The 18,681-nt window shown below is 51.4% G+C and overlaps 2 protein-coding genes across 3 annotated transcripts; one reads left to right on the top strand and one right to left on the bottom strand.

Moving 5' to 3' along the window:
- The first annotated feature begins 1,783 nt into the window (after positions 1–1,783).
- LOC136525317 (20 kDa chaperonin, chloroplastic-like) lies at positions 1,784–17,640 on the top strand. 2 transcript variants are annotated; one of them, XM_066518319.1, is made up of 6 exons: positions 1,784–2,047; positions 2,330–2,510; positions 2,669–2,848; positions 16,546–16,701; positions 16,871–16,948; positions 17,132–17,640. In XM_066518319.1, exons 2-6 carry the CDS (start codon positions 2,358–2,360, stop codon positions 17,303–17,305), a joined length of 741 nt encoding a protein of 246 aa, XP_066374416.1. In that variant the 5' UTR covers positions 1,784–2,047; positions 2,330–2,357; the 3' UTR covers positions 17,306–17,640. The 2 variants fall into 2 exon arrangements, with proteins under 2 accessions (XP_066374416.1, XP_066374414.1); XM_066518317.1 differs by having other exon boundaries at positions 1,788–1,981.
- Positions 7,366–10,163, bottom strand: LOC136525316 (uncharacterized). Its single transcript, XM_066518316.1, has 3 exons — positions 8,063–10,163; positions 7,850–7,968; positions 7,366–7,761 (listed from the first exon to the last, which is right to left on the bottom strand). Exons 1-3 carry the CDS (start codon positions 8,709–8,711, stop codon positions 7,366–7,368), a joined length of 1,164 nt encoding a protein of 387 aa, XP_066374413.1. The 5' UTR covers positions 8,712–10,163.
- Positions 17,641–18,681: the final 1,041 nt, after the last annotated feature.

Raw genomic sequence — 18,681 nt, 5'->3', positions numbered from 1 at the left:
TGTAGAAGATCCTGGTGGATTCTGAAGTGCTGGCAGAAGCAGAAAAGTTTGATGAAAATAAGCTCTAGGATCTCATACTATTTTAACTTCGTTTGTACAAGCTTCCTGTTGTTACATGCTAGTGGAATAAGTACAAGTTTTTAGATCTCATGAGACCATATTTAGTGGTATCACATCATATATTACTTTGGTAGAAGCTACAACAAGACTTTTGGGCATTATAATTTTTGTTACAATTTGACTAATGTCCTATGAAGTCCCTTGTATGATGGCATGTAAGAGTGGCCACTCTTTGTTCTAATGCTGTTTTATATGAATGGCACAGCTATCAATTCTATATTCTGGTCCAATCCCTTTCTGCAAAATATGATGAGAGATGCAAGAAGGGTGGAGATGTGGCATCCAAGCTAACAATGGATGAGGCCACTTTCCGTGAGATCCAGGTATATTTGTGATTCTATTAGAATGCTATCAACTTCATCCTCGAGATCTGGCTGTGAGCATATTATTACTAGTTTGTATGTTTGCAGGAGAAGTTGGAACTTTATAACGCAATAGTTAAGCTGCAAAAAAGGGGATGAAAGTGATGAGAAGCTAGAGGTTTGTATTTTTTTGTTCATCAAATATCTTTCATTGCATCATGCTTTACATCTGTTGTCTGACCTCCTTTGCCCTCTGTTAACAGGAGCGGGCTAATAAGATACAACAGATTCTTGAGGAGCTTGTGAAATCTTTGAATGAACAATACAAGAGATATGGGTTGAGAGCTAGACCACCTACTGTACTGGAGCTTCCTTTTTGGTACTTGTTAATATCCTCTTTGCTTCACTTTTATCCATCATTTGCTTGTTTTGGTTGCGTAACAATACAAGTAATATTTATTTCCTGAAATTTAAATACGTGGCTTCTTTTCTTTAGTGATCTGCTCAATAAACTACCAACCTTATTTGTCATGTACAGATTACAACTGATCCCAGTATGTATGTGCTTGATACACCTGGTGTTTTTTTGCCAAGCATGCAAGATATGGTTTAAAGCTTGCTTTGACAGGTAAAATCTTAGAGCATGCCTTTTTTGTGTGGAGTTCCATCAACTCATTTGAAGAGTGTGGATTTTTCTGTGAAGTCTGCATAGGAACCCTTGTATACTTGTGGATGTGCCGGACCAATAGCTAATTGTTCTTTACTTGCAGATGGCAGTGGGGTGCAAGACCACATTGGACGTGGAGCACTTGCAGGAGGTCGGTGCATAGGAGGGCAAGTCTGTTTGATAATCAGTTGCTAGTGCTAAAAGGCTTACTCTGTGTTGTGTTATGCATTATTTTGTGTAGCGAGTATTATGTCCTCTGAACTCAATATAGCCAGGTTGGACTTGCTGTGTAGTATCTCAATTGACATTATAGGAGCATATACGGATGCATGGTAGTTTGAATTCAAAAATTTGAAATCAGCATGAGCTATGATACATTGACGCCAATTTTTAAATGTGTCTTAACCAGCTGGTGACTGAAGGCTGCTGGCCACGACTGAAGGTCAGCAGCATTGGCTGGCTGGTGCTGGGGAGCCAGCCTACCGAACGGGCAGATGGCGTCTAGCCCATTTCAAACCCAGTCCGTAGGACGTTCTAGAACCATCCGGTCGCTACGCAGCAGGCACGCACCACCAACCAGCCAAAGCCAAGCGGTTAGCCCCGCTCGGCATAGGCCGGTACCGTACCCCTCCGGAGCAGCTTACCCCGCCCAAATCCATCCAAACTCAGTGGAAACTCCCGTGCGCAAGCCCAAATCGGCGCAGGGTAACCGGGCGGCCGCGGCGCAGCGGACGCGCTGGCGTTGGGGATAAAAAGTGCGGGCTGGGCTTTGGCTCGACGCCGTTGCTGTACTCTCCTAGCATAGGGTTTATCTTCTCCCGTCCTCTGCCCCCAACTCGCTTCTCACACACGGCAGCCAGATTCCGAAGCACCCCCAGGCCCCAGCCATAAGGTACTACCCGCTGGGATTCTCGCTTGTTGGGTGTTGGATTTGGCCGGTTTAGGAGTGGGATTTGGGGTCAGTTTGACGTACTCCGATCCGATTCCGATTGTGGTCCATCTTTTCTCGTTTAGTGGATCGGAGTGTAGATTCAGTTAGGTGTTTGGTACTGCAATAGGCGCGCTTGATTTAATTGAGTTCTCTTATGTGCGTGGATCGAGTGGACTCTAATCTGCTCTAGGTGTGATGGGGGGAGGGGGATTGGTTGACTAATGCAGTTTATTTTCAATTGAGATTTGGATATTAGGCTGTTTTTTGACCAATTTAAGCTTAGTTGTTAGTGTCTGTCTGAAACTGCAGCTTCTAATCGTTTAGAGAGCACACGAGAATGTCGTCGGTGCAGCTCTCTGGTGCTGGAGTCGCCGCTGTGGCCTTCACGAACAAGGGCCTCGTCTCTCAGCCCGCAGCGCTCCGGGTCTGCTCGTCGAGGCGCTCGGTCCGTAGCCTGGTCGTGAAGGCTGCCACCGTCGTCACCCCAAAGGTATACAGCCGTAGTCTTGGTTAGTCTGTGGCTTTGGGTTGCATTGTGCGCCCAATTTTGGCCTGTATGTTCACGATTCACTTCCAAGTGTTTTGTAGAATGTAGGAATGCTTGTGTATGGCTTGCAGCACTGAGTTTAATGTGATGTCATGTTGCAGTACACTTCACTGAAGCCTCTGGGAGATAGGGTGCTTGTGAAGCTCGGTGCTGCAGAGGAGAAGACAGTTGGTGGCATCTTGCTTCCATCTACCGCGCAGACTAAACCGCAAGGAGGTGAGGTTGTTGCTGTTGGAGAGGGAAGGACCATTGGGGACAAGAAAGTAGTGGTTGATATAAAGGTAAATCATTGTTTCTGGTGGATTAGTAACTTCTAATGTCTAATCCAGATGCCTATGTTATGGGTTGCTGGTGGTAAATATGGATATGATGAGATGAGGTTCCATGCTTGTAGCCATAACTTAATTTAATGTGATGCGCCGACCCAGGATTTGATGCTCACTAGTAGGCTTCACATTGCACAAACAAGAACACGTTATTAAGTTTTAATGTTGAAGGGAATGGTAAAATTGGAGGTTAAAAGTGGTTCTTTGGAAAAATGTCATGTGATACCTATGTAATCCTACTTTTCTTATTGTTACTAGGTACTCTGTGCATCTAATAATTGTACTATAGAACTATTCTTTTCCTTCTAGCTAATTTGTTACATGTTGCTTAGATACAAGCCATACCTGTGAGATTGAGTTAGAGTAGTCATTGGAAGTGCAAAGCAGAAGATATAGCTAATTCGTCACATGGTGTATGGGTACAGGCTGTATCTGCAACTGCAAGCTAGTATAACTGAGTTTGAGTAGCCCTGAAGTTCCTTTGCTAGACTGCTAGATTAGCAATCAAGTTAGCAACCCTCACATCAGCATATTTATAGCTAGTTATCCCTACCCTAGTTTGTCTCTAAAGACATGGAGATCAGCCAGCCCCTTGCAGGTTCTTTCCTATTTATAGCTCATGGTTCCTCTCACAAGAAGCTCAAGTAAGTGTTACTAGCAAGGAAACTCAGGAGTTACTCTATCTCAATTGTGCTAACTTGGAATTACAAAGCAATTTCTGTGTACAGTCTGCATCGTTGCCCACAATTTTTTTATGATGCGGCACCATTTATTGTGTGTGGAAATAGCCTTCCCAAGCTTTTCGAAAGGTATATGGTTTGCACATAGGAATCCTCTAGATCTTTACAAAACATACACCTGAATTGTATGGATAGAACTGCACTGAATTGTAGTTAGACGAGGTTCTCGTATCCACATCACATCAAGCTAGAACTTTGATGGACGCCGTACGAGGCTTGGCATGGGCGCAAGCCGGCGGTCTCCCACTTGCGGGTCTTCGGCTGTCTCGCGTTCGCCAAGGAGCTTGGCCACATCAGCAAGCTCGACAATAGGAGCACTCCGGGAGTGTTCATCGGCTACGCAGAGGGCTCGAAGGCCTACCGCATCCTCGACCCGAAGACATAGCGTGTGCGCACGGCGCGCGACGTTGTGTTCGACGAAGGGCGAGGATGGGCGTGGGACAAGGCGGTGGACGACGGCTCGGCTCCGACGTACGACGACTTCACTGTCGAGTACGTCCACTTCGAGGGAGCTGGGGGAGTATGCAGCTCTTCTTCGACGAGCGCGTCTACCCCAGTCCCCGAGCCTCCACCGACCCCGGCGCCTGCTACTCCGATAGTACCACGCTCTCCAGCCAGGACCTCGGTTGCGATGAGTTCTTTGGCGGCTCCACCACAGCCGGCACCGCCACGCACTCCAGCACCGACAGGCACCTCTCCGGGCATGTCTACTCCAACACCAGCTCGTGTCGAGCACAGCCCGGTTGAGCTCGCTACTCTGCTCTCTCACGACGAGGAGCGCATCGACGCGTACCACGACGGCGAGCCATTGCGGTACTGTACGATGGAGAACCTTCTCGGCGACCAGCCGGTGCTGGGACAGGTGCCTCACGACCTGGAGGCGCAGTTGCACCTTGCGTGTGACGACGGCGAGCCTCGGTCGTTTGCAGAGGCCGAGAGACACGCGGCATGGCGCGCCGTGATGCAATTGGACATGGATGCGGTTGAGAAGAACCGCACCTGGGAGCTTGCTGACCTTCCTCGTGGTCACCGCGCGATCACCCTTAAGTGGGTGTACAAGCTGAAGAGGGATGAAGCCGGCGTCATCGTCAAGCACAAGGCTCGCTTGGTGGCACGAGGTTTCGTGCAGCAGGAGGGGGTTGACTTCGACGACGCCTTTGCTCCCGTTGCACGGATGGAGTCCGTGCGACTCCTCCTTGCGCTAGCTGCCCAGGAGGGCAGGCGTGTTCATCACATGGACGTCAAGTCGGCGTTCCTTAACGGCGACTTGAAGGAGGAGGTCTACGTGCACCAGCCGCCGGGATTTGCGATCCTCGGCAAGGAGGGCAAGGTGCTCCGCCTGCGCAAGGCCCTCTATGGCTTGCGGCAGGCACCGAGGGCGTGGAATGCCAAGTTGGATTCCACGCTACAGGGGATGGGCTTCGAGCAAAGCCCGCACGAGGCGGCCATCTACCGACGGGGCAGTGGAGGAAATGCTCTGCTGGTGGGTGTCTACGTCGACGACTTGGTGATCACCGGCACCAAGGATGCGGAGGTGGCGGCATTCAAGGAAGAGATGAAGGCCACCTTCCAGATGATTTACCTGGGGTCTCTCTCCTTCTACCTGGGAATCGAGGTGCACCAGGATGACTCCGGGATCACGCTTCGACAGACCGCCTACGCCAAGCGCGTCGTTGAGCTAGCTGGGCTCACCAACTGCAACCCAACCCTCACTCCGATGGAGGAGAGGCTGAAGTTGAGCCGCGACAGCACGACGGAGGAGGTGGACGCTACGTAGTACCGGCGTCTTGTGGGGAGCCTTCACTACCTCGCCCACACATGGCCGGACTTGACATTCTTCGTCGGTTACATTAGTCGGTTCATGCAGCGACCGACGACGGAGCACCAGCAGGCTGTGAAGAGGATCATCCGCTACGTTGCGGGGGCTCTCGACCACAGCCTCTACTACCCTAGGTGCCCTGGGGCGCCACACTTCGTCGGGTACAGTGGCAGCGACCGCGCCGGCGACATCGACACCAGCAAGAGCACGAGCGGGATCCTCTTCTTCCTCGGCAAGTGCCTCGTTAGCTGGCAGTCGGTCAAGCAGCAGGTGGTGGTCCTGTCCAGCTGCGAGGCCGAGTACATAGCGGCCTCCACCGCTTCGACTCAGGCGCTTTGGCTCGCTCGACTGCTTGGCGATCTCCTCGGCAGAGACACTAGAGCGGTGGAGCTCAGGATGGACAACAAGTCCGCTCTGGCTTTTGCGCAAAGAACCCCATTTTCCATAAACGGAGTAAGCACATCCGGGTGAGGTACCACTTCATCCGAGGCTGTTTGGAGGAAGAGAGCATCAAGGCGAGCTACATCAACACCAAGGACCAGCTTGCGGACTTGCTTACTAAGCCTCTTGGGAGGATCAAGTTCCTTGAGCTCTGCTCCAGGACTAGGATGGTTCAACTTTCCCACAAGACGACGCACAAGACTTAGGGGGAGAATGATGGATAAGTCTCTGTGTGGGGCTGCATCTAGGACTAGCATCTAGGACAGCATCTAGGACAGCATCTTAGCATCTAGGACTAGCATCTTGGCATATGCATGGCATCTTGGCATATGCTTGGCATCTTGGCATATGCTTGGCTGGCTAGCAGCCTATAAATATGTATCCCCAACCCCTCAGGTTGGCATGGCATTTGTGTGAGAAATAAACCAGAAAATTGCCCCAACTCCTAGTGTCATCCTCTCTCGATGAGAGTAAGAATTCTGCTACTACCAAGATAAGAATTCAGCGACTAACAAACTTAACACAATCTTAGGAGCAAGCTACATTTTGGTTGTCTACAAATGGTGCCGTAAAGACCCACCAAATTTTATACTAATTAAATGCGACAAAATGTAAACATGGATAAAACTCTGGCCAAATTTAGTTTGGTACTTCAGTGGTTCTGGACTCCAGTCCATCCCAATATGGCATGTACGCCATGTGTTGGTACTACCAAGTTTGGGTTATGCTAGCTTTTTTCTATACTTTGGCTTGAACCCTAATTTTTTGGCCATGATTTGGACCAGGCAGCTCTAAATTTCGTTGTGTGTGGGCGGTGGGTTGGGGTGGGGGATAAGGATGAGTTTGACTGAAAATATCCTTTCTTGAAAAGGACTGACAATTTTCCATTTGCATACTAAGAACCAAAGTTCAAAAAAGCGCTAAGCGCTAAGCGAGCGGTGACCCGCCGCTTAGAGCTTAAGCGGGCTTAAGCGTACAAAGCGTCGCTTAAGCGTTTTGTACTGTAGCAAATCAGATTCATGTAATAAGCTGTGAACTTGAGAAGTATAAATAAAAACATACCTTATTTGATCTTATTCCTAGACTTGTAGAGCTGAGCAATTGGACTTGTACAGGTACAACTCAGCAATTGTTGGTTTCATGTTGTAATGTTCCCAACAGTCACAGATATGGGAAACATCAAATGTTGATTAGGTTCATAAAACAAAAAATATACCTCATGATTAAATATTTATAAACAGATAAGGCGAATAGTAATGGCAAGAACACTACTACTTAGTTCATAAGAACATAACATTGCATCTGAAGTTCATAAACCATAGTTTTAGGTCCTACTTAGTTCCAAATTAAAAGATACATCATTGCAGCCCACTCATGAGCATGACAGTACAACACAACTGATAAATTGATAAAACATCAATGATGGCAATGCATAGATAGACATAACAAAAGATGCCATCATTCCAGCTGACTCATTCACCTTCATCCATGCCATCCAGCCCATCCTCATTGTCAAATTTCTCTTCTTTAGAATCAAATCCCTCTTCTGCATAGAGCTCTCTTATTCTTGAACTTCGACGCAGCTCTAGCTGTTCACTTGCTCCCATTGCTTCTCCAATAACAGTCCAACGTATCCCTGTACCGGGCATTTCTTCTTCATCATCATCCTCATAGACAACTGTTGCACACTCATCTCCACCATCAAACATGAAACCTTGAGCTTGCATGACATCATTGGATAAGAGAACATCAGTAATCTTCTTTGACTTAATCTGTTGTCTCCTGCTCATGAGTTTGGAATTGAATTGTATGAAGACAAGAGAGTTTAGGCGGGCTGTAGTTAGCCTATTTCTTTTCTTAGTATGTACCTACAAATAAACATAAGAATTAAGAACATAAGCAAATCAGGTTGGAGAATAAACTGAATATTCAGACTTGAGATTACAGGTTACTGACCAAATCAAAAACACTCCAGTTTCTTTCGCAGCCTGAGGAGCTTGAAGTTAGTGAAAGAATTCTCATAGCCATCCTTTGTAGAACAGGTGTTTCATTTCCATTGAGTTTCCACCAAGATGCTAAAACAAACACTAAGAGAACTAAATTTTGCTGAAATAAATAGAAAATGTAGGAACATAAATATTGCAGGGTGTTCTGTACAGAACTTGTTACCTGGGTTAAAGTCAAAGTTTTGATAAGTCCTAGCAAGCTTCTTCGCAAAGGAACCTTCTCTATTCTGAAATTTCCTCAGTTCAACATTTACAGCCTGATCTTGCTTGTCATCATCATCATGATAGAAAGTCTCAACACAACTAATAAACCCTTCTATTATAGTGCCATCATCAAATATTGAAGCATCAGCATAACTGTAATGAGGATTCAGCAAGTATGCACTCAGGTGCAAAACGGAATTAAGCCGGCCTTCCATCTTCTTATCAATAATAGCCATGACATCTTTGTAGCGAGACTCCACATTGCCATAAACTTGCTTGATCTCTCTCTTTGCCTTCAATAATTCTCCATACAAGAAACCCATAGATGGCTTCACATCCCCATCAACCAAACAAAGAACTTTTACTAGAGGCTCAAAAACTTTCAAGCACATCTTGACTTCTTTCCAAAATTCTGGATTCATCATTGTTGCTGTTGCAGCCTTTCCTTTTTTGGATGACACTTCTCTCAGTCCATCCCACTTGCTATGAACCACCATCTTTCTTAGCTGATCTTTCTTCTTTAGAATGCTTTCCAAAGTAAGAAATGCTGAAGCAAATCTTGTTACTCCCGGCCTGACTATATCTCTACGCTCTGTGAAGTGTCTCATGCATTCCAAGGTTCTTGTGTGCCGATACACAAAGGTAGTGAATGCTTTTGCTTTGGTCAATTACCTTCTGGAACCTCTTTTGGCTGCCAATTCCTTGCAGCATCAAGTTGATTGTGTGAGTTGCACATGAGGTCCAAAATATGTTTGGTCTCTTCTCATGCAACAACTTCTTTGCTCCCATGTTATTAGAAGCATTGTCAGTCACTACTTGCACTACATCATCAGGGCCAATTTCTTCAATTGCTTTGTCCACTAGTTCAAAGATGACTTCACTTGTGTGTGACACATCTGACATCTCCTTTGAGCTGATAAAACTTGTTCCATCAGCGCAATTCGTGCACAAGTTCATTATGCTTCTCCTCTTCTTATCAGACCAGGCATCAGTCATGATAGAGCATCCATTCTTCACCTTTTCAGCATCATGTTCCTGCAGCAAACTCTTGGTTCTTGCATATTCCTCATTCAACAAAACCCCCCTTAAATGATCTTGAGAAGGAGGTTCAAATCCAACACCAAATTGACCAATTGCTTCACACATTTGTACAAACTCATCATTGTCAATAGCATTAAATGGTATGGCTGTGAAATAGAGAAAAGAATACAAGTTAATTACCACGTGTATTTTCAAACAATAATGTACATGAAGAATACCGGAATAGTATATGCAAGGGAGGTGATTAGTGAATTACCGTGTGTGTATACATCCATCTTGCAACATACTGCTGCACCTCATGTGTTCTCTGTTTCCAAAGTTTGTTTATCTTTTGTTGCTTCAAGGCTTCAGCTTGTGTTGATTTAGGATCAATTAGCCTTGTCCACTTATCAATGGGACCTAACTTGTGAGGCTCTGAGCTGCGAAGACAGGATCCTTCTTTCTCTCCTTCTCCAGAAACTCGAGAAACAGACACTTCTCTAAGATTGAGCTCACGAATAGCCTTTTCTTTCCTCTTATTTGCTGCTGCATCTAGTGCTTTCTTACACTTTGCTTTATCTTCTTCTGTGCTCTTTTCACATTTAGCCACAGAATTCCCAACACCTGCTATGTGTTGCTTCATACGACCCCCCCCCCCCCAAGATTGGTAGGATCACATAGATACCCTTATTCCCATCCTACATCATCTGACTTCCTCTTGAGAGACAAAGTTTCCTCTACTGATGACTGGGGTTCTCCTACTGCTTGTGTCCCAGCAACCTCCATCCTATAATTACTTAATTAGTATTCTATTAATCTAGACAAGGACAAGAAGCAAAGGAATTAGGTAGACTAACTAATCACTAATCTGTAGTGCTGCACAACACAAGAAGAAATCTAAAAGCACAAAACAAAACAAGAAATCTGTATTCTACTAATCTATACAACAAAAGCAGGGAAGGAATTAGGCATAAACTAATCTAGCAATCCAAGACTGCACATGCGCACACCTATATGGAACTGGAGCCTAGCAGTAGCAGTGTAGCACACATTAAGGCGGGGGAGGGAGGAGAAGGGAAGGGAGAACCAGAGTGGAGAACGGAGAAGCAGAGGAGAGAGGAGCAGACAGTGAAGAAGTCAAGCAGAGGCAGAGGAGCTCACCTTGCCGAGCGTGGGGAAGAGAATCGAGAGGACGACACTGGAGATGGGGGCGGCTCGAGCTCGACCTTGGGGAAGAGACATCGGACTTGGGGAAGAGACCGACGAGCTCGACCTCCTCCAGCGGCGGCTCGAATCAGCAGTCGGCGGGCGTCGAGCGTCGGTCTGGCTTCGACGGGCGTCCCGCGTCGGTCTGCGGGCGGCGGCGGGAAGTCTCTTCTGCTTTTATCCCCTCCTCTCCCGCACCCCGAATCGGGTTCCGCACGGCGCGCGCCCGATTGGAACTTCCGCACGGCGCGCGCATCCATCTCCCGCGCTGCCTTTCCCACCCGGTCGCTGGCTCGCTGAGCAGCCGCGGAGCAAGGTTTCCGCGGCGCCTTTCTCCGCCTCAGCGGCTTCCGCGCGCGTCCGCTGAAGCGCCGGTGCCGCTTAGGGGCCGCTTATGGCCCGAAGCGAAGCGGCAGCCTCCCGCGTAGCGCTTAAGCGTGCTTAAGCAGCCGCTTAATACCGCTTTTTGGAACTTTGCTAAGAACCATTCGTTACGACTTGGACAAATCAGATTATCTTCGGGGACCGGGGATGCACAACTCAAAACTATCTCTGCTGATTGATGCACAGAAAGAGCTTTGCATTCTGTTCTAGTATAATTGCAACTGGCAAATTTGTATTATGTCAAGGGCCTGGAGATCGTGGGTAGGCGGCCCGCGGCTACGTAGATCGTAGCCGTCAGCCGTGTCTTCCGATCTGGAGGTTATACCCCTCACGGTGATCGGGCTTGAGAGTCTTTGGGGAAGAGAGGGAGGTTTTAGGATAACTGATCTTTCTTCCTTTATCAAATGGCCCTCGATCCATACATATAGCCTCTCGGGCTGTTGAAAAGGAAACTAACTAATCCTTGATTCTAGGGAAAGATAGCAAATCAAATCTTCCTTCTTTCTATCCTAGCCACTGGATGTTCCCTGCGCATCGCGCGTGCTGGCCTGGGCGTCGCGCTCAGCGCGCTCCGCGGCCCGCCTCACGTCGCGGTTGCGCCTGCGACGGTGGTAGCTGTGGCCCCACATGACATCTCTCGCCCCCTCGAGACCCAGCTCGTCCTCGAGCTGGAAATCTGGATATGAAGCGCGGAAAGCGTCGAGGTCTTCCCAGGAGGCCGAAGAAGCAGGCTCGCCGCGCCAGAAGACCAGGACCTGGGTGACGCCACGTGCTAGGCGAGCCTGAGTGACTCGGTCGGGAGCTGGAAGCACCGCGCCATGCTGGATGTCCGGCAGAGGAGGTGGGGTGGCCGGTGGGGTGCCACTGAACTTCTTGAGGGTCCCGACGTGGAATACGTCGTGGATACGGGCTTGCGGAGGTAGCTCAAGCCGCACCGCGACCTCATTGATCTTCTCGATGACCCGGTAGGGCCCCAGGTAGCGGGCCTTCAGCTTGCCCGACGTGGTGCGGGGGAGGGACGTCGCCTGGCGCTGATGAAGACGCAGCAAGGCCCAATCGCCAACGGCGTAGGCGACCTGGCGATGATGGCGGTCGTAGTGCAGCTTCTGCACCGCCTGGGCTTGCTCCAGGCGATGGCGGACCTCGGCGAGGAACTCCTCGCGCTCCTCCATGTCGCGGGCCACAGCTGCGACACGGGTCTCACCCGGCTCATACGAGCGTATGGTCGGAGGGTCGCGGCCGTAGACCACCCGGAACGGCGTCTCCCGAAGCGACGACTGGAAGGCCGTGTTGTAGACGTATTCTGCCCATGGCAGCCACCGGAGCCACTGGCGAGGGCGATCTCCTGTGAAACAACGGAGATACATGACTATGACGCGGTTCGCTGCCTCGGTTTGGCCATCCAACTGGGGGTGGAAGGCGGAGGTCATGTGCAGCTTGGTGCCCATGAGTCTCATGAGCTCACGCCAAAAGACGGACGTGAACACCGGGTCCCGGTCGGAGACGATGGACTGAGGCATCCCGTGGAGGCGGACGATGTTGGTGAAGAAGGCCTGGGCCACGGACTCGGCGGTATACGGATGCCCGAGTGCGATGAAGTGGCAGTACTTGCTGAAGCGGTCGACGACGGAGAGGATGACCGACTTCCCGTCGACCTTAGGCAGCGCCTCGATGAAATCCAGCCCAATGTCGGCCCAGACCATAGATGGCACTGGGAGGGGCAGCAAGAGACCCGCCGGCCGTAGATGCTCGGACTTGAATCGTTGGCACGTGGCGCAGTCCCGCACGAAGTCCTGGACGATGCGGCGCATGTTGGGGAAGTGGAAGTCGCGCTGCAGCCGGTGCCAGGTGCGCTGAACGCCTTCATGCCCATCGTCATGGATCGCAGCAACAATCTCCTGGAGCAGGGGCGATGTAGGCGGGATGTAGAGGCGCCCGTCATAGAGTACCATGTCGTCCCTGACCGCCCATGGAGCGGTTCTGGAGCCCGCGCGCACCTCGTCGTGGATCGCGACCAGGGCAGGGTCGACGGCCTGTGCCTGGCGGAGACGGCTGATGTAGTCAAAGCGCGGTGCCGAGATGGCGCGGAGACCGCCCATGCTGTCCTCCTCAGCATCGCGACGCGAGAGGGCGTCCGCCACGACGTTGGTTGCCCCGGACTTGTACTCGACGGCGAAGTCGAAGCCGAGCAGCTTGCCAACCCAATGGTGCTGGGGAATGGTGGCAAGGCGTTGATCCAGCAGAAACTTGAGGCTATGGTGGTCCGTCTTGACGAGGAAGTAGCGGCCCCACAGATATGGCCTCCAGTGCCGCACTGCGAGCACGAGGCCAATGAGCTCCCGCTCATACGCCGCTAGGGAGCGGTGTCGTGGCGCCACCGGTCTGCTGAAGAAGGCGATGGGATGGCCCTCCTGCAAAAGGACGGCGCCGAAGCCGTATGTCGACGTGTCGCACTCCACCACGAACAGTTTGGTAAAGTCCGGCAAGGCCAAGACCGGCGCCGAAGTTACGGCGGCCTTGAGTGCGCCGAACGCCTCCTCGGCGGCAGCCCCCCAAGTGAAGCCGTCCTTCTTCAAGAGCGCTGTGAGGGGCGCGGCGATGGAGCCGTAGTTGTGGACGAACTTCCGATAGTAGCCCGCCAACCCAAGGAAGCCACGGACCGCCCGCGCGGAACGGGGCCGAGGCCACTCGTGGATGGCTTGGACCTTGCTGGGGTCCATGGCGACGCCGGCGGCTGAAATGGTGTGGCCTAGATAGGCAACGACGTCCACACCAAAACAGCACTTGGAGCGCTTGACGAACAGGCGGTGCTGGCGCAGGAGCTCGAAGACGATGCGCAGGTGGCGGAGGTGATCTGCCCAGGAGGTACTATAGATCAAGATGTCATCGAAAAAGACTAGGACGAACCGCCGAAGGTAAGCCCGGAGGACGTCGTTCATCAGCGCCTGGAACGTGGCCGGGGCGTTGCACAGCCCGAACGGCATCACCAGAAATTCGTAGAGGCCGTCGTGGGTGCGGAACGCCGTCTTGTGGATGTCCTCAGCGCGCATCCGCACCTGGTGGTAGCCCGAGCGCAAGTCGAGCTTGGTGAAGAAGCGCGCGCCGTGGAGCTCGTCGAGGAGCTCATCCACCACCGGGATAGGGAAGGCGTCCTTGACGGTCAGCGCGTTGAGGGCGCGGTAATCGACGCAAAATCTCCACGAGCCGTCGGCCTTGTGGACGAGGAGGGCCGGGGAGGAGAAAGGCGAATCGCTGCGACGGACGACGCCCTGCTGAATCATGGCGGCGCACTGGCGCTCCAGCTCATCTTTGTGTGCCGCGGGATAGCGGTAGGGCCGCACGGCGACGGGGGCCGAGCCGGGTTTGAGGACGATGGCGTGGTCCCGCGTGCGCTGTGGCGGCAGGCCCGAAGGTGTGGCGAAGACGTCCTCATAGGCGGTCAGGAGCTCGTCCAGGAGCGTCCCACTGGCCGCCGCGATGGTGCGCGGGCTGGCGGCGGACGAGGACGGCACGCCCGCCCACGTGATGGTGCGGCCGTCTTGGTGGAAGGACATCGCGCGATCCGCGAAGTTCCACACGATGGGACCGAGTGTGCCCATCCAGCAGGTGCCCAGCACAACCTCGTACCCTGCAAGAGGCATCACAAAGAGATCGGTGTGGAAAGCTGTGCCGTTGATGGAGAAGGGGGCGCTCCTAATGACGCCTGGGCAGGCCACGCGCTCGCCGTTGGCGACCGTGGCGGTCAGGCGTGGCCGGTCCTGGATCGGCAGGCCGGTACGGCGCGCCGCGTCCTCGCCGATGAAACTATGCGTGGAACCGCTGTCGAGCAAGGCGAGGAGGGAGGCCGCCCCCACGGACACCGTGATCTGGATGGTGTCTGCGACAGGAACGCCAGCGACGGCATGGAGGGAGTAGCAGGGTGCTTCGGCTCCTGGTGCCTCCGTCGCGGCGTGAGCTGCTTCCGAAGCATCCACGGCGTCATCGACCTCCACCCCGTCGACGAAGAAGAGGCGTTTGCAGAAGCGGTTATGGCCCCGGGTGTATGGTTCGTTGCAGTTGAAGCAGAGGCCTTGGCGGCGCCGTTCCGCCATCTCAGCCGGGGAGAGTCGACGTGGAGGTCCTTCGCCGCGACCCGGTTGTCCGGGTACAGGTGGCGCCGGGAGCGCCAGGGGCTGCTGGGGGGCCGGTAGCGCCGGCCGTGGCGCCGGGGCGGGCAGAACGCCGCGCTGGGGCGCTCGGGAAGGCAGTGGCGGCGGCGGACGGGAGGCCTCCATCATCTCCACCTCACGCGCCAGGCTCATGGCTTCGACGAGGGTGGCCGGATGGTGCAGCCGGACGGCGTGGCTGAGCGGTGGGAGAAGGCCCCCGGTGTAGAGCTGGACGCGTTGCGACTCCTCGAGCCGGCCCGCGTGCGGAAGGAGAGCCTGAAATTGGTTGGAGTAGTCCGCCACGGTGCCCGTGCGCCGGCATTCGGCGAGCTCGAACATGGGCGCGGAACGGAGGGGAGGGCCGAACCGCAGGTTGAGGAGATCCTTGAAGTGGCTCCAGTTCGGCGTGCCGTCATCCGTCTGCAGCTGGAGGAACCAGAGCTGCGCGACGTCGTCCAGATGGTACGACGCCATGAGCACGCGCTCGTCGACCGTGGTGCGATGTTGGTGGAAATAGGCCTCGCACTTATTGATGAAGAGCATCGGATCGGTGGTGCCGTCGAAGCGGGGAAAATCCCACTTCTTGTGTTTCGGGTGAAACTCCTGCTCGCGCGGCCCGAGCTGACGGTGGCCATCGGCGCCCCCTGATCCGGACGACTCGGACTGTGCCTTCACGGAGGCCATGTCGGTCTTCAGCGCGGCAAGGTCGGCGGTCATGGCTTGCATCTGGGCAAGAAGATCAGCAAGCGTGGGTTCTGCCATGGCGACAGAAGTAGCGGTGGATGCGGATGGGGAGTGTGGTGGTGGCGGCTGGGCGTGGAGGGCAGATGGCGCGGCGGCGGTGGAAGGTGTAGCGGAGGATGATCGTCTGGTAGCCGATACCAGGTTGTCAAGGGCCTGGAGATCGTGGGTAGGCGGCCCGCGGCTACGTAGATCGTAGCCGTCAGCCGTGTCTTCCGATCTGGAGGTTATACCCCTCACGGTGATCGGGCTTGAGAGTCTTTGGGGAAGAGAGGGAGGTTTTAGGATAACTGATCTTTCTTCCTTTATCAAATGGCCCTCGATCCATACATATAGCCTCTCGGGCTGTTGAAAAGGAAACTAACTAATCCTTGATTCTAGGGAAAGATAGCAAATCAAATCTTCCTTCTTTCTATCCTAGCCACTGGATGTTCCCTGCGCATCGCGCGTGCTGGCCTGGGCGTCGCGCTCAGCGCGCTCCGCGGCCCGCCTCACGTCGCGGTTGCGCCTGCGACGGTGGTAGCTGTGGCCCCACATGACATATTAGTTCCTGATGAATAGTGCTAATTGGGGCCGAGGGAAATGTCTCTAGTGCAGGTCTGAACATGCACAAATGGATCTTTGGTTGCTTACGAATTGAACTTCCAGTCGTACAAATATGTTCTTTAACCATTATGCTCCGCTTTGCATTCAAGTTAGGGACTCGTGGTAACAGAATGAGTTTAGGATAAACCGGGCCTATGTAGGAGTTTAGCTGGAGCTTTGACTGCTTTAGTATAGCGAGTATGTCTGAATTTACTAGCAGACAAGTTGGATGATGTTTGATGTAATGCTGTCAACCTAGTTTTCATGTGTACTACTGCCTAAGTGCTTATTGTTTGGCACTCTTTCCTTCACTGCCCATGAAATGCTTGGCCTTAATGTGTATCCCTATGTCTTTTAGACTGGAGCACAAGTAGTATACTCGAAGTATGCTGGGACTGAGGTCGAATTCAATGACTCAAAGCATCTTATTCTCAAAGAAGACGATATCATCGGTATTCTTGAGACAGATGATGTGAAGGATATGAAGCCTCTCAATGACCGTGTTCTCATCAAGGTATTCATAAATTCTTTCTCGTTGTAACAATTTTATCATATGTTTATATTTTGGGTTGTAAAACTTGAGTTTTGTTACTCGTCTCTTTGTCTTTGTTCTTGTTATTATATTCTGCTCTTGTACAGCATTGCTATCCTTTAGTTACATTTCTCGTGGCATGCCATGACAGGTTGCAGAAGCTGAAGACAAAACTCCTGGGGGCCTTATCCTCGCTGAAACAACTAAAGAGAAGCCGTCCATCGGAAGGGTGAGTTCTTGCCACCAGCTTGCCTATAAGAATTATGTTACTTCTCTTCTATTCTTGTGCGAGTTGCAGCTTGCAGGATTCGATGCCTCAAGATACATGTATGGGAGATAGCACTAGCAAAGTATTCAAGGTCTGCCGTTAAAAGGTGATTACATGAGCTAAAGCTCTGTTTCGTCGGTGCAGGTTGTAGCTATTGGCCCGGGTCCTCTGGACGATGAAGGCAAGAGACAGCCACTGTCGGTGCCGGCGGGCAGCACGGTACTGTACTCCAAGTATGCAGGGAGCGAGTTCAAGGGCGCTGATGGCACGGGCTACATTGTGTTGAGAGCGTCGGATGTGATGGCTGTCCTGTCTTGAGCCTTTCGTTCTCGGCTCTTTACTTTAGTTTGCAGCCAATAGGTGCCAAGTGGTATGAAACGATCGCTTTGTGGTGATCACCACAACATGCTGATACTGTTCTGGACAATCGGCAAGAATTTGTGTGCACACGAGTTACGGGCTACCTGTGTGGGGGTTATAAACGTCAGCATCTGGTAGTGAGAGCACTTGGTTATTTTTACGAAGGATGTTTAGGGATGATGAAGTCACCCTATGTTGTCTTCTTCAATTTCCTTGGATACATGGACTTCGGTTCCTTTATCCGTTTGACGAATTGATTGGCAATAGCCAATGAGATGAGGGTTTTTGCAGCAGCTTGTTGCCGAACGCTTAGTGATAGTTGCAAGACTTGGTAATGAGTTCTGCTTTTCGGTAGCACTGGAAGACCTCTGCCCTCTGCTAGGACACGTTTGGATCTTTATAGTCGCGGACTTGTGTCTAACTGGCTATGAGGTATCCAAAGGCCTGTTTGGTACTGTTCTCCTCTAGTTTTTATTTAGCCCTGCTTTACGACTGAAGCAGCTTCACTGAGGAATTTTTGACAGGTCGTCTTGTTTGACATGTAGACTAGTGATCTGGATCTCAATTCGGGCCTGTTCGCTTGAACTTATCAGCTATAATCTACAGTATTTTTTTCTCACAATAAATCAGCTGGAGCTGGCTTATCAGTCGGCTTTAATACCAGCCGAATAATACTCCAAATAAGTATGCACGGACCCTGACGTCACGGGTTACATCGTTCTATCTACGAGCGTACGTGGGATTGCCAGCCACTTCTCTCCTGAGACTACTGTGGTCGTTCAAAATTTCGAGTTTGCTTTGATGATTGCTGGATGTATGAGTATGACCGCTTCGTGGGGATCGTTGATCTCCGCAGGTAATTCCAAGCGGGTCCCAGATTGGCGTCTTCGTTTTAGAAGTCCTGAATAGACCTGCTTGCTAACCGATTGACTTTGAATTTGCCGCTTACTTGTAGACTTGTAGTCAAACCTTTATTTGTTCTTCCAAGCAAACATATCTAGGTTGCCGCTTATTAGTCTGCCGAGAAGATCTTTTTGTTTCACAATGTTTGTCCGGCCTGCATATCTATGCGGATGCGCGGTATAGTATTGAATTGAGTAAGTCTACACAATACAATCGATCAAATTTCTGCATTGTTCTCAGTTACATGTATCAAATGCAACAATATCCGATTGATAACAAGTTTACGCAACAATATGTATATGGGCCGGACAGCTGTTGCAAAACACTTTTACTGCTGAGTTTCAACCAAACCTCGTGAGGCATTCACAGTGTGCAAAGCGCGCCATTTCATTTGGTGCTGCGACCTGCGAATCAAGGAGGGATCGGTGCCT

The sequence above is a fragment of the Miscanthus floridulus genome, chromosome 19 (assembly GCF_019320115.1).
Source record: "Miscanthus floridulus cultivar M001 chromosome 19, ASM1932011v1, whole genome shotgun sequence".
In the NCBI taxonomy this organism is placed as follows: Eukaryota; Viridiplantae; Streptophyta; class Magnoliopsida; order Poales; family Poaceae; genus Miscanthus; species Miscanthus floridulus.
The sequence above is the reverse complement of the archived record's forward strand: the minus strand, read 5'-3'. Positions and strand labels throughout refer to the sequence as shown.

What these genes read in the sequence shown, in the direction of transcription:
- LOC136525316 (XM_066518316.1), bottom strand. Translation starts at nt 8,711, where the DNA reads ATGAGACACTTCACAGAGCGTAGAGATATAGTCAGGCCGGGAGTAACA. An exon ending in AAACTTTGACTTTAACCCAG is followed by an intron (nt 7,969 to 8,062) that starts GTAACAAGTTCT and finishes TGTTTGTTTTAG; the next exon opens with CATCTTGGTGGAAACTCAAT. An exon ending in ACTGGAGTGTTTTTGATTTG is followed by an intron (nt 7,762 to 7,849) that starts GTCAGTAACCTG and finishes GTTTATTTGTAG; the next exon opens with GTACATACTAAGAAAAGAAA.
- LOC136525317 (XM_066518319.1), top strand. Translation starts at nt 2,358, where the DNA reads ATGTCGTCGGTGCAGCTCTCTGGTGCTGGAGTCGCCGCTGTGGCCTTC. An exon ending in AAGTAGTGGTTGATATAAAG is followed by an intron (nt 2,849 to 16,545) that starts GTAAATCATTGT and finishes TATGTCTTTTAG; the next exon opens with ACTGGAGCACAAGTAGTATA. An exon ending in ATGACCGTGTTCTCATCAAG is followed by an intron (nt 16,702 to 16,870) that starts GTATTCATAAAT and finishes ATGCCATGACAG; the next exon opens with GTTGCAGAAGCTGAAGACAA.